This window comes from Arvicola amphibius, chromosome 12 (genome assembly GCF_903992535.2).
Source record: "Arvicola amphibius chromosome 12, mArvAmp1.2, whole genome shotgun sequence".
Lineage (NCBI taxonomy): Eukaryota > Metazoa > Chordata > Mammalia > Rodentia > Cricetidae > Arvicola > Arvicola amphibius.
The window spans coordinates 164,228,460-164,242,303 of NC_052058.2; the positions used below are offsets into that span (position 1 = coordinate 164,228,460).

The 13,844-nt window shown below is 49.6% G+C and overlaps 1 protein-coding gene across 1 annotated transcript; it reads right to left on the minus strand.

The window, feature by feature from the left end:
* Positions 1–890: 890 nt before the first annotated feature.
* Aqp11 (aquaporin 11) lies at positions 891–12,894 on the minus strand. Its single transcript, XM_038314038.1, has 3 exons — positions 12,209–12,894; positions 4,842–4,958; positions 891–2,099 (listed from the first exon to the last, which is right to left on the minus strand). The coding sequence occupies exons 1-3, from the start codon at positions 12,825–12,827 to the stop codon at positions 2,020–2,022; spliced, it is 816 nt and encodes a 271-aa protein (XP_038169966.1). The 5' UTR covers positions 12,828–12,894; the 3' UTR covers positions 891–2,019.
* Positions 12,895–13,844: the final 950 nt, after the last annotated feature.

Below are 13,844 nucleotides of genomic sequence, written 5' to 3' on the forward strand. Positions count from 1 at the left end.
TTTCTCTAAAGGATTTTACTTGGAGGCAGGTTTAGGGGGTGCACACTTCTGGAGGCAGTGTGTCTGTCCCTGGAGAAGGACTTTGAGAGCAAATGCGTGTAGTTATCTGTCATGATTTTGAAACCTCTCATTTAAAGCACTATTATGATACATACTGGTGTATGATGAAGCGTATTATCTTATCAACCTGACTGGCTTCCGTGTTGGACTTAGTAACACAGCCCCAGCCACTGTCTGGAGGCTCACCACCACACAGTGCTGTTATCTGGCAACTTACCAGCTGAATGCTCATTATTGCTCAAGCAGGTCACACACACACACACACACACACACCATAAAACCTGTAGTGTGGTCGAGGAATGTGGGTAGCTTGTATGGCCTGGAATCTTTGTAATTCAATTTCAAGGCCAGCGAGATGGCCCGGCGGGGTGAAGGCTTCACAGCCCAGACCTCGCGACCTGGGTTCCATCACCAGGACCTCAGGGAAGGTGGAAGGAAGCCGAAGTACATGGAAGTGGAGATCCATGGAGATCGTGAAGGCGGGCTCTGCTCTCCGAACACGTGCCACAGCATGTACTGACACATTTTACATGAGATAAAATTTTAAATAAAATTTTGGACTTCATAATAAGGCTTTCAATGAAGAAACGCTAAAGGCCTAAAGAAATGGCTCATCAGTTAAGAGCACTGGCTGGGGCTGGAGAGATGGCTCAGGTTAAGAGCACTGGTTGTTCTTCCAGAGGTCCTGAGTTCAATGCCTGACAACCACACCTGTAATTCCAGCTCCAGGAGATCCTCTTCTGGCGTCCTTGGGTACCTGCACATACATGTGCATACACATACATGATTCATATGCACATACACACACAGAAGAAAGAGAAAATACTGAGTTTCTAAATTTCATAAAAAGAATTTAATATTGAGAACCTTTTCCTCCAGTCACTGTGGGCTGGAAGGAGTTTTTGTTGCTGAGAAGTTCGTGTAGAGTTACATTTGCCTCGCCGTAGGGTGGGGGCACAAAGCACACCTCTAGGCTTAGCCTCTGAGCGTGTAAACTGAGGTGAGCAACTCATTCCCACGGTTTGTCGTTGGAATGTCATTTGAGCTTGCCAGTGCGTCATTATAGAAACAAAGCCACAGAGCAGGAACCCACCTGCATCTCCAGAGAGCTGCCAAGTGCAACTGAGAAGTGGAGATCAAATCCTCGCCGTGGGGTGTTTTACCACATTCTATTAAGACAATTGGCTGAAACTGTCTACTTAAGAGAAATCGTTTCAGGCTTAGAATATATTTAAAAGCTAGGAAACCTGAGGCAGTTGCAGTAGTATAAATCTATAATCCCAGCACTCAAGGGGAAAGTGAGTTCAAGGCCAACCTGGGCTACATCACGTGAGCCCATACCCCCAAACAAAAATTAAACAAACCCTGGTTGTGACGACACACCCCTGTAATCCCCTTTGGGAGGCAGAGGCGAAAGGATCACTGCATGTTTGAGGCCAGCCTGGTCCAGACAGGAAGCTTCAGGCCAGCCAGGCCACGAGTGAGACCCCGTGTCAGACCACTCTTCTATTAAGAGACGCCATCACTGATGCTGTCGCTGAGATGTGGCCGAAAAGCGCCTCCTCTAGCTCCCCGAGTGTGACTTGAGCTTAGAGCCCAGGTCATTCAAGGACAAGACAGAATTTCTCTGGTCCTGCACAGCCAGTGGTCCTCCCCGACTGGACTTTATATTCACTTGGTTTTTTATCACAGTGAGTAATCACCAGGGATTTATAGAGGATTAATGAATGAGCCTTTTCTAGCAGCATTTAATACATCGCTCAGAAGAACAGGTCTTAGCTGGGGAAGACAGGCTACCTCATGTTCACAGTAACGTTAAGTGCAGGTCGTGAAAACATTAAGACGCCATCCACAAAGGACGTCGAGACAGCAGCGAGTCCAGTGTGGCCAGAGTTTGAGAGGGCCCCGTGGGTCAGACCCCCTGACTGTCGGTGACTGAGTTTGAGTCTTTGGGAGTCGTTACTCCCTTTTGTTCGTCGTTTGGTTGTTGTGCAGCCACGGAAGGAAAAAGCTGAACGTCAGGATCATCAGCAGCACACCTGGAAGACAAAACCCAAAGTCTGTAGGGAAGGCGGTCATGGCTGTGTGGGAACAAGTTAAGATTGTGCTCCCACTTCTCTGTCCGGCAACAATGGTGCGCACCGGGGATTACGACACCGAAGCCGTGGTAGAAGCTCTACTTCCGCTTCACTCCAGGCCCGGCAAGAAACCCTGCGCTTAAGTCCTTTGTTCCTCTGCCAAGTGGCCGAGTTTTCTCCACGCCTCAAAGGTGCTCGGGAGGCAGGAGCTCACAGCATTTTGGTGTTTTTGTTGTTTTAAAGTCGAGCAAACATAGATTAAAGAAAAGGAAAATCTCTGGGGAGTAGGTGGGCTCCAAGGGAGGAAATACCTGGATAGCTCCCTTGGGATATTCACCCAGAGTGTCTGGCTCTCATTCTTGCTTCATGGGTCCCACCATAGCGGGCTTTACAGATCTGTCCCAAGCAAATACCTAAAACCAGTGCTTCACTCTTTAAATATAGTTTAAAACAATTATTTGCATATTAGTAATGCTTCATTTTTGTGTTTGTTATTTTTGCAATGTTGTGTCTTAAATCCAGGCTTTGCATACACTAGACAAGCTGTGAACACTGAGTGGTACCTCCAACCTCAAATCTTCAATCTTTTTTAAATTTGTATAAATTACTTTTATTGTATAGGTGTTTTGCCTATTTTATTTAGCTGATGACTAAGTAAAAGGAAGAAATGCTGGTAACATAAACACTGGCAATTTATAATCTTTATAGTTACATTCCTTGATCCCTTTTTAAAAGAATTTTTGTTTTTCTGATACTATACATAGAGCCTCGAGCATGCTAACCATGCACTTCGTGGGCCACGTCCCCATCCTGATCTACACTGCAGGAACACGGATGGGACTTAGGAGTCATTGCGAGGCTAAGTGGACGACATTGTTGTCATACAGGACGCTTTTTGACAAATATGGAAAGCAACCTAAATGATTAAATGACATTTGCTTTGGAACTCACAAATTTGGGGAAAAGAAATATTTAGCGCAAAAAAAAGATTGATTTTATTATTTTTATTATTATTATTATTATTATTTTTGGTTTTTCGAGACAGGGTTTCTCTGCAGCTTTTAGAGCCTGTCCTGGAGCTAGCTCTTGTAGACCAGGCTGGTCTCGAACTCACAGAGATCCGCCTGCCTCTGCCTCCCGAGTGCTGGGATTAAAGGCGTGCGCCACCACCGCCCTGCTGATTTTATTATTTTGAGATAAGTTTTGTGTGGTGCAGGCTGGTCTCAGACTCTCTCTGTGATTGAGAGTGACCTTGAACTCCTGCTTCCACCTCCTGGGTGCTGAGACTCCAGACGTGACCACCATACCCAGCTACAGGCGTGACCACCATACCCAGCTACAGGCGTGACCACCATACCCAGCTACAGGCGTGACCACCATACCCAGCTACAGGCGTGACCACCATACCCAGCTTTTATGCAGCACTGGGGCTGAGCCCAGGGCCAGGCAAACACTCTACCAACAGAACCACTTCTTTGGCTATTAAAAAGTTGTTATGGCCTCAATTAGAACCCAAGGACCTGGGCATGCCGGGCACGGTCTCGGCCACTGTCGCCTCGTCCTGGTCTTCACAGTGCATTGTCTCAGTAAATTGTCCAGGCTGGACTTGAACTTGCTTTGTAGCCCAAGCAGGCCTTATGCTTGTAATCCTCCTGCCTCAGCAGTCACTAGAATTTCAGGCTGAAGGATTATTTTTGAATGGAAGGAACGACCCTTCATTGTCCCCTTCTAAACCATATCTGCAGCCGTCTGTCCAAACACAGCATTAGGAGCTGGGGCATTGGCTCGGTGGGTAAGTGCTGGTTGTGTGATCATGAGGACCTGAATTTGGATCCCGGGTGCCTGCATAAAAGTTGGGTGTGGCAGCATGTGCCTTGTAAGCCCAGCCTTGGAGGTGGGGACAGAGATGGATAGACACTGAGTCGCTGACCAGCTGGTCTAGCTAGAACGGGAGAGCTCCGGGTTCAGTGAAAAACCTTATCATAAAAATAGTCTCATGGACCCAGAAATCACCCTCTAGTCTCCACATATACATGGGTGGATGCCCCTGCACACGCAGCTTCCATGGCATGAAATAAAAATGCTTTTCTAGCACGGTAAGTTTTTTCTTTTTGTCTCTTCTCTGGCTTTAGAAATTGATAGTATAACATTCTTGTGTGGTTTTGTTTTGTTTTCTCTGTGTAACATCCCTGACCTGGAACTTGCTTTTGTAGACCAGGCTAGCTTCAAACTTTCTAACTTAAAGAGATCCTCCTGCCTCTGCCTCCTGAGTGCTGGGATTAAAGGCATGTATCACCATTCCTGGCTCATATATTGTCATATTTTGAGATACTATATTTTAAAATATTTAACCTTGGAGGTTGGAAAGAAGGCTTGGCAGTTAAGAGCACTGTTTGCTCTTCAAAGCAATTGGTTTAGCCAGGTGGTGGTTTGAGTTCGAGTCCAGCCTGGTCTACAAGAGCTAGTTCCAGGACAGGCTCCAAAGCTACAGAGAAGCCTTGTCTCAAAAAAACAAAAAACAAAAATTCCCAGCACCCACATGGCAGCTCACACCCATCCGCTAACTCCAGTTCCAGGGGATCCAAGGGCACTAGGCACACAAACAGTGCACACGCATGCATGCAAAACACCCACACACATAATTAATCTTTTAAATATTCTAACCTATAATAAATAAAATAAATAAATAAAATAAATGCTTACCTAGAGAAGGAGCAATCCAGTATACTACAAAGAACTGGTAGAAGGATTCATCAAAGCAGGGGAAGTGCAGAGACAGCGCCAGAGCCGGGTTAAACAGCGCTCCGGTGAGGCTCCCTCCTGTGAGAGTGACCGGGGAGAGGGGACTGTGGTTAGGGAGAAACAGCACACGCTAAGCACATGCGTGCTTGTGTATGGAGAAACAGCGCAGCCCCTCCTGAGCACACGCTGAGCCCACGCGTGCCTGTGTATGGAGGAAATGGCGCAGCCCCTCCTGAGCACACGCTGAGCACACGCGTGCCTGTGTATGGAGGAAACGGCGCAGCCCCTCCTGAGCACACACTGAGCCCACGCGTGCCTGTGTATGGAGGAAATGGCGCAGCCCCTCCTGAGCACACGCTGAGCACACGCGTGCCCGTGTATGGAGGAAACGGAAAGTAAAATAGACCAAAGCATTCCTAGTGGATCCGTGTTTTCCCATCAGCAGAGTCCTTAGGTGACTGAACAGCAGAACTCAAGGACAGAAAGCAGTTACAAGGATTAAGACTGCTTGCTGCGGGAGTATGAAGGGAGACCCGAGTTCGAGTCCCCGGACAGGTAGGTGCTTCATGTGCTCCTGACAGCAGCACTGGGGGTGGAGACAGATGGATCCTGGATGTGGTGGCAGCCAGCCTGGCCACAACGGCCTACTGATGTAGTCATAGCCAACAAGGGAAGGAAGGCTGGATGACTGACCAACACTGCTTGGCAGAGCCGTAGTGGTGTATTTGCTAGTGCCCGTGGCATGCCCCACGACAGTGACATCTCTGTCCTTCCAAGTGGACACTTCTTCACACACATGGACTGTGACACAGACATCGGCCTCTGTAGCGTGTTAACCTCTGTAGCATGTTAATCTCTGTAGCATGTTAACCTCTGTAGCATGTTAACCTCTGTAGCATGTTAACTATCTTGATGGAATGGGGTGAAGTGGGGCTGGGAACTGGGAGCCTTTCCTGGGACTCACTACTGAGATTTCCCAGGAAAGAGGAAGCTACTGACTAACTTCACCAACCAGTCTGGCTGCACAAAGTTTATAGCATGCCTCAGCAGCTATAAACGGTGTCATCTGAGGACACCAGAACCATTCTCCAACAGCCACCCTGGAACGTCAGACCCTTAGCGTTCAAGAGAATTGTTTGATTGGCAGCTGCTCTTTACCGTTTCCACAGAAACAAAGAGTAAACTGGGTCCCTTTGCACTAAACGCCATGGGCAGAAATGTAAAGACGCCCAGATCTTTGTCATTAGAAATGCCCCGAGCCGTTGACCCGACAACTTGTTTGCTTCAGTACTGCAGGCCATGGCATATGAAGACTGTTAGGTCCTACATCATGAAATCTCTTAGTCTTGAAACTGAAGCTCTGTCCCTTCCCTGTCCTGTGGGAACTGCGACTAGGACCATGGTGTCCCTCAGACAGGGGTCGGCTCTGTGATTTGAACTGACAAAGTGCAGCAGAGGCCATGCCGAGTTGTGGATGCAGAATTCTGAGTTGTCTGAACCCACACTTCTTTGCTTTCTTGCAACAGTGCTCTGCACCTGTTAGTGGTCTAGGCTGCTGGAGGACGAGAGGCTCCGTGGAGGAGACCAAGGTGCCCTAGATGACAAGCACCCGTGGCCGGATGTGAGCAAGCCTTCATGGCTTTTGATCCCACCACTGCCAAAACAGAAGCAGCTGCACGAGTGATCTCGCCCCAAAATGAAAACATCTACTCAACATCAGCATCACCTGGGTCCTTCACGTATGCACCCCCACACCTGGGTCCTTCACATATGCACCCCACACCTGGGTCCTTCACGTATGCACCCCACACCTGGGTCCTTCACGTATGCACCCCACATCTGGGTCCTTCACGTATGCACCCCACACCTGGGTCCTTCATGTATGCACCCCCACACTAGGTCCTTCACGTATGCACCCCACACCTAGGTCCTTCATGTATGCACTCCCACACCTGGGTCCTTCACGTATGCACCCCATACCTGGGTCCTTCACGTATGCACCCCACACCTGGGTCCTTCACGTATGCACCCCACATCTGGGTCCTTCACGTATGCACCCCATACCTGGGTCCTTTACGTATGCACCCCCACACCTGGGTTCTTCACGTATGCACCCCATACCTGGGTCCTTTACGTATGCACCCCCACACCTGGGTTCTTCACGTATGCACCCCACACCTGGGTCCTTCATGTATGCACCCCACACCTGGGTCCTTCACGTATGCACCCCATACCTGGGTCCTTCACGTATGCACCCCCAACACCTGGGTCCTTCACGTATGCACCCCACACCTGGGTCCTTCACGTATGCACCCCACACCTGGGGATGGGTGGGGGGGTCCTACGCCGCCTCAGGTGGACTCTAGCTAGGAGGGAATTTCTCCTCAGGCTCTGGTGGCTGTGCTGGGCGGTCTTCATGCCGCACTGCTGGCTAAAGGAAATGTGAGCTCGATTAGCAATCCTGCAAAAATGGTCACACTATACAGAAGACCCATGGAAATGGCAGAGCAGAGAAATAAGAACAAAAGCCACATTTCCTTGTTTGCTTTATGCCAGGAATAAGCTGTGAGTTTGAAATGCAATTCCTCATACCCGCTGAGATACTAGTATCCATCTTAAAGATGGGGAAACTGAGGACACAAATATCTAAGGGCACACAGTCCAACTCAACCTGGCCTCTTAACAAAATTAGACCGGTGTCATGAAAAAATTTGGACCTGTGTTTAAACTAGTTTTTGGTTTGTTTGGGTTTATCTGGTGAGGGGATGCACCGGAGCACCTCAGCATTTATGTGGTGGTCAGAGGACAACTTTCAAAGTGGTTTTCCTCCCACCACATGGGTCCCAGGAATCAAACTCAGGTTGTAAGGCTTGGTGGCAAGCGTCTTTACCCGCTGAGCTATCTCACCTGTCTGGAAACTAATTTTCATTTGAAAATTGGTGATTGTATTTATTTTATTTTGTTCCTGTTTTAAAAGAAGATATATTTAAGCTCTTAGTTTCTTTTTCGTTGGACAAATAATTTCACCTGCAGTCATGGCTGGAGGGATACCAAAAACCCAGAAGAAGTGATGGTGGAGCAAGTAAAAATACTACAATTTCTCCAGGGAGGGGCGGGGAGAAGTGAGAAAGTCTGACTGCTTGCTTGTGCGGTGATAATCTGCTGAGTCCTAGCTACAGACCTGGAGAGCATGTCTGAGTCTCCTCATAGCTTATTGTGTGGGGGAGACACAGGCGTTATGTCATAGACAGCGTGTAGTTTAAAATTCTACACATGAGAAACTACAGCAATAAAGACAACGTACATGCTTAACGTTGTAAATACCTGATTATGCGCAGAAAGTGAATGCATTTCTCCATTACCTTCATCAGTAGCTTACAGCTCGGCAGTTCCAGGCCTGGCGTTGCATGCCTGGGACCCCAGCTGTTCAGGAAGCACAGGTGGGGCCAGCAAGATGGCTCCGAACCTTAAGATACTTGCTTGACAACCTGAGGACAACCCGAGGGACCCACGTGGTGGAAGGGGACTATCGAGTTGTCCTCGGCCGTCTACATAGGGGCTAGAGCATGTTACACACACACACACACACACGTACACCTACAAATAAATGTAAGTTTTCAGAGAATGGAAGCTGAGGTGGGCGGGTCAATTAAGTGGGCGTTTAAGAGCAGCCTGGGTAACAACATAGCGAGAAAAGACTCCATCTTTAAAAAAAGACAGTTGATGGCTCTGCTTACCTACAAAGCGTTTTCTCTTTTGTGAGGAAAGCCGAGAGCCAGTCAGTATGTACGCAGTAATGACAAGAGGCCTCTCTCTGCTCACACGTGAAAGTGTGAGCCTCCAGCCATGAAAATGGGGTACTGAGCCACGGACACACAACACTAGGAGCCTGCAGCTCTGCGCGCAAATCCGCACCAGACGTTCAGCTAGTCCAAGGCCCACTCTCTGTAGAACAGTGACCACGTCTGGCGAGTGGTAGTAAGCCGAAGTGTGGCCGTTTCCAAGGTGGCTTCTCTGGGGCCACCCACGCTGGATAAAAGGACCTCAGGCCTGTTCCACACCCTCCTCCTGGAGTTTCACACTGCATAGGAGCAAAGCCATGTCTCTGTAAGACCTTAAAATTAGAAGCCTGTTTAACCCAGGGTTTAAAGGATTCATTCGCAACAGAATCGTTTAATAATTAAAAATGTTAAATTCTCACATGCACAAACGTCATAAAGCCTGCCGTCTGCTGTCCCTGGTATTTGCAGCCGTCTGGCCCGCTGATAGCGCCGTCTTTTCCCCGAAGTAGCCTGGCCCCCGAAGCTTTCCCAGTACCCTTCCTTTTCATCCTGTTTATGATAGGACCTCGTGTAGCCTAGGCTGGCCTCAAACTCACTGTGTAGCCCAGGCTTACCTGAATTTATCATCCTCTAGCCTTAGCTTCCCCGGGTACTGGGGTTACAGGCCTCAACCAACACCCCTGATCCAATCTTCCCAAAAAGCGTTCCATTACTTCAAACACAAACCCCGCCCCTACTCAATCATGCATCCCCCCCCCCCACCCGTTCTTTCCTCGTCCCCTGTTCTGGTCGCCTCTATTTACTTCTGTACTCTTGGAATTTGCCTGTATTGTGTGTTTTCTGGAAGTAGAGTCACGCAGTACTAGCCCTTTTGTGCCTGGCTTCTTCGGCTTCACGTCACGTTCGTCCACGTGGCGTACGTCAGAACTTCATTCCCTCTTCATTCCCTCTGCGCCTCTGTAACTCCCGAGGAAGCGCGATAGTGGTCTGAGCGCTACCCCGCCGCTCAGCCGGGTGAGCCGTGGTTCGGGCCTGGACGGTCTGCAGCCCGAGGCAAGTCATTTCGCCGCTGGCCGTCACTTGTCTTACTCTGGAATAATAACGATGTGCTCATCCATGGATGATTGTAAGAATTAAGATGACTCATAAATCTCTAGCAAAGCGATCTGGCCTGTATCAGGTACCCTGGGGTGGGGGGACTTATCTCCCTTATATTGGTAGGAAGACAATGGAAAAACACATCTGTAATAGACTGAATTGATGTAGCTTTATAAACTAGCTGTGCGTTTGGTTCTAGCCCTGGAGTCTCAAGCCCCGTCCAGTGCCGCAGCCACCAGCTACTGTGCGCAGCGGTGAGCGGGTGTGCAATGGGCCTGCAGCTAGCGATGCCGACGCTTTCATCTAGACAGGCACGTGGAGCTAGCGGCTGCCGAGGTGGCCAAGGCAGGTCTGGACTCCAGAGCGGCGCTCACAACCGTGGTTTCGTAATGGGATCACCTGGGGAGAACTTTAACCCGCGCCACCGCCGAGCTCCTTCCCGGGGCAGTGAGAGGCGGATCTCTGCGCCAGGTGGGCGTATTTTTACACCGCCTCGGTGATCTGAACACAGATTGTTGAGACGCTCTGGTGACTGGTTCACCCCCCCCCCCCCCCCGGGTGAGTAGTCACATTCAGGAAACCGGCAGAGTTTCAGAGCCCTCCAAACGGCATTCTAGAGTCCTCCGCTGGCTTGAATGACTTCAAGTGCCACTCTGCTTCTCTTGGGAATGCCATTTTTACCCCTTGGGTGAGACCAGGGCCATGTGCATACGCCAGCATTCTTTCTTTGAACTACGTTCTGAGCCCAGAACAGTTAATTGTATATATACTATTTATGGAATCATAACTTGGTACTAAAAACATAAAAATACAGGAAGAACAGCTCCACAACGGTCAACAGAGGCAGGGAGAGTGAGGTAGAATGAGAAAGATCCAGGGGTCATGAATGGCTTTCTTTGTTGTTGTTGTTGTTGTTGTTGTTTGAGACAGGGTTTCTCTGTAATTTTGGAGCCTGTCCTGGAACTAGCTCTTGTAGACCAGGCTGGCCTCGAACTCACAGAGATCCACCTGCCTCTGCCTTCCGAGTGCTGGGATTAAAGGCGTGCGCCACCACCGCCCAGCAATGGTTTTCTTTTTTATAACTATAAACAAATCTCAAATTTTTTGTTTTTAGAGACTGACCTCACACCCACCATGTAGCAGAAGATTACCTTAACCCTCCTGCCTCTACCTCTCCAGCACTAGGATCACGGGCATGAATCAGCTGCCCGGCTCTTTGCTGCTTTAATTGGCAAATACAAGACTGTGGCTAACACCGCTCATGCATAGCAATGTTCCTGCTTTAGCTGAAGCTTATGCACTGGCCCTCAGATATGCACCTGCCCTCTTCTGTGCCCCCACACAATGGATTTTCATTGTGTCTGCTAAAAAACAATACTAGGTTCAAAGAGGGGGAAATTGTGTAGTCTTCCATCTTACCCTAGGAAGTCAAACACACACTTAAAGTATATACTTTCCTCAGTTTAAAGGAATCTGTTTGCCACACTGGGGACTGAACCCAGAACCTGACGAATGCTAGGAAGAGCTCTTTACCCCTGCGCCCCATTTCCCACGGCTTCACCTTTAATGGGGAGAAGAGAGACTATGAGACTATTACTATGTCTCCTTCAGTGTTTTCATGCCTCCAAAACATTTTTATAATTCCACTAACTCCTAGTAAAATATTTCATTCTTTTAAATGACCCACTAAGGCACATTTTATCATTAAAGCTGAGGTTTGTCAAGGTAAATGTGTAAACAGGTCTTCTGGAGATCTTTTTTGGGTTTTTGTTTTGATTTCCGTAGACAGGATTTCAGTATTTGCTACCGTCTGGCCTTGAATTTACCATTACCCTCTGGCCTCTGGCTACCGAGTGCTGGGATTAAAGGCGTGTGCCACCACACCTAGCTGAGAATTATTTGTTTATAAAGAGCATGTTTGAGCACAATTTAATTTTGAAACACACCTTTCATGCTAGGTTACTTTAAAAATTCCCGTGTAACTCTCCAAAAGGAAATATGGCAAGTGTCTGTAGAAAAGGCAGTACGGGACTTCTGCTCCCCACTCTTAACTCCTGACCAACCATGCACTTCAAGCTGGAAGGAACTTTAGCCGGGATCATTTCTCAGTAAGGGTGTGAAAAGCAATCTATACCAGCTTGGCATGAGAGCTGTAACTGATAAGCCACCTTTCTGACATTAAAACAGCCCCTTGTAGGCTATCTAAGCCCTTGGCAGTAATCTAACGCCATCGTCTGCTTTCTCTGGGTGTTCAAAACAGCACTGAATGACGATCTGTATGTTGGCGCCAACCATTAGGCACTTGCTGCAAGGTGGTCAGAATAATAATAAGGGGCCCGGGGAAGGGTGCAAGTATTCCATCACATCGGAGTAGGGGTAAAGAACTTGGAACCTCCAGTCATGGGGGTTCGGTACCGCCTAGCCTAGTGTTTTGTGGGAAGGACAAACCTGCATAGGCCAAAAAGGTGATGAGTGCAGCCAGCAGGTGGATGCGAAGCTTGGCTCGGACCTCCTGGAAGTGCAGTAGAGCGCTGTGGAAAATGAAGGAGCAGATGGCCTCTGTGATGATCGCTTTGGACATGTCCGTGTGGATGGGATTCTTGCAAGCTAAGCTCCTCTCGTTGAAGTGGTACTTGGTCAGACTCAGGCTCCACAGGGCGCTTACGCAGTACCTGCTGCACAGGGCGCTAACCAGCTGAGCCAACAACCTCACGGCCCCCGACTCCGGGGACATACCCCCCAGAATCATCTGCATCATCACGCCGCACGGGTTGCTAGCTGTGCCCACCAGGGTCAGGCCATGCACCAAGGAAAAGAAGTAGATGAGGGTCAGCGTCCAGGTGGGGTGCGCAGGTTCCTGCTCGCTCAGCAGTTGGAGCTCGTGGGTGCAGCAGCAGAGCTGGAAGGTGGCTAGAAACTCCAGGACGAAGGCGTGGGCCGTGGGCCTGTGCCGCTGTCTCCGGGCGATCACGCGGGCCAGCCCCATGAGCAGCACGACCAAGAGCATCAGCCCCAGCGAGGTGCAGGTGTCCTGCACCTCGGGCCGGAGCCCCAGCAGCGCAGACATGGCTCCCTGACGGCCGGGGAGAGCGGAGGGCGGCAGGGAAAGCCGAGCGTGGGGGCTGGAGTCCGAAGTCCGCCGCCCCGCCTTCCCACGCCCCTCTGGGCGGGCCGAGCCGAGAGCCCCGGTTCTGCGCTGGAGGGCTCCTCCCCTCCCCGGCTGCGCTGTGGAGCTGTGACCCGAGCCGGGGAGGGGGAGGAGGTAGGGGGAGGCGGCGGGGGAGCCGTCCCTGGGCAGCGGCGGAGGGGGACAACGGTCAGCAGAGCCCGAGACCACTGCGCACGCGCGCGGCGTCCTAGCTCAGGGCTCCAGGCGACCCCCGCGCCACCGGTGGCAGCGCCCGCTGCGCCCGGCGCCGGGCCTGAGGTCGCCCGCTTGAACTTGGCACACTCCAGAAACTGAACTCCGCGCAGCCCCGAAGGTCATCTTTGAAACCACCCCTAAGAGAGAGACCGAGGTTGAGGAGCGAGTTGTCCCTCCGGGCAGGAGCTGTGATCAACTGGGAGTGGGCGTGAGAACCCAGGTTTGACCTGTGCCACAGGGTGTAGGAGCCTTGACTTTCTTCACCTCCCCCGAAACTTTCTTGTAAGTGTGCAATATATATCATATATACGTAATATATACATTATTATATTATATATGACACACACATACCATATGTATATATTCCACATGTATGTATAAACGTGTGTATATATACGTATATGTGTGTATATACATACACATTTCACATGTGCAATTATTGTTAATTATATTCACATTATTATTGAGCTATCACCGCTATTTCCAGACTTTGAATGTTGGTTCTCGTTTTTTACTTTTAATCCCATGCATTGAATTAATTATTATTTTTGTTTTTATATGTATATATAAATCCATTTATGTGGGCACTGTACCCCATCCCCTGTGCGGCCCAAGAACCACCTGCAGTAAGTAGTTTTCTAGCTCTCTTTGCACGTGGTGGGTCCTAGGGACTAAATTTGGGTCCTCGGGAAGCACCTTCACCTGCTGAAGCATCTTGCC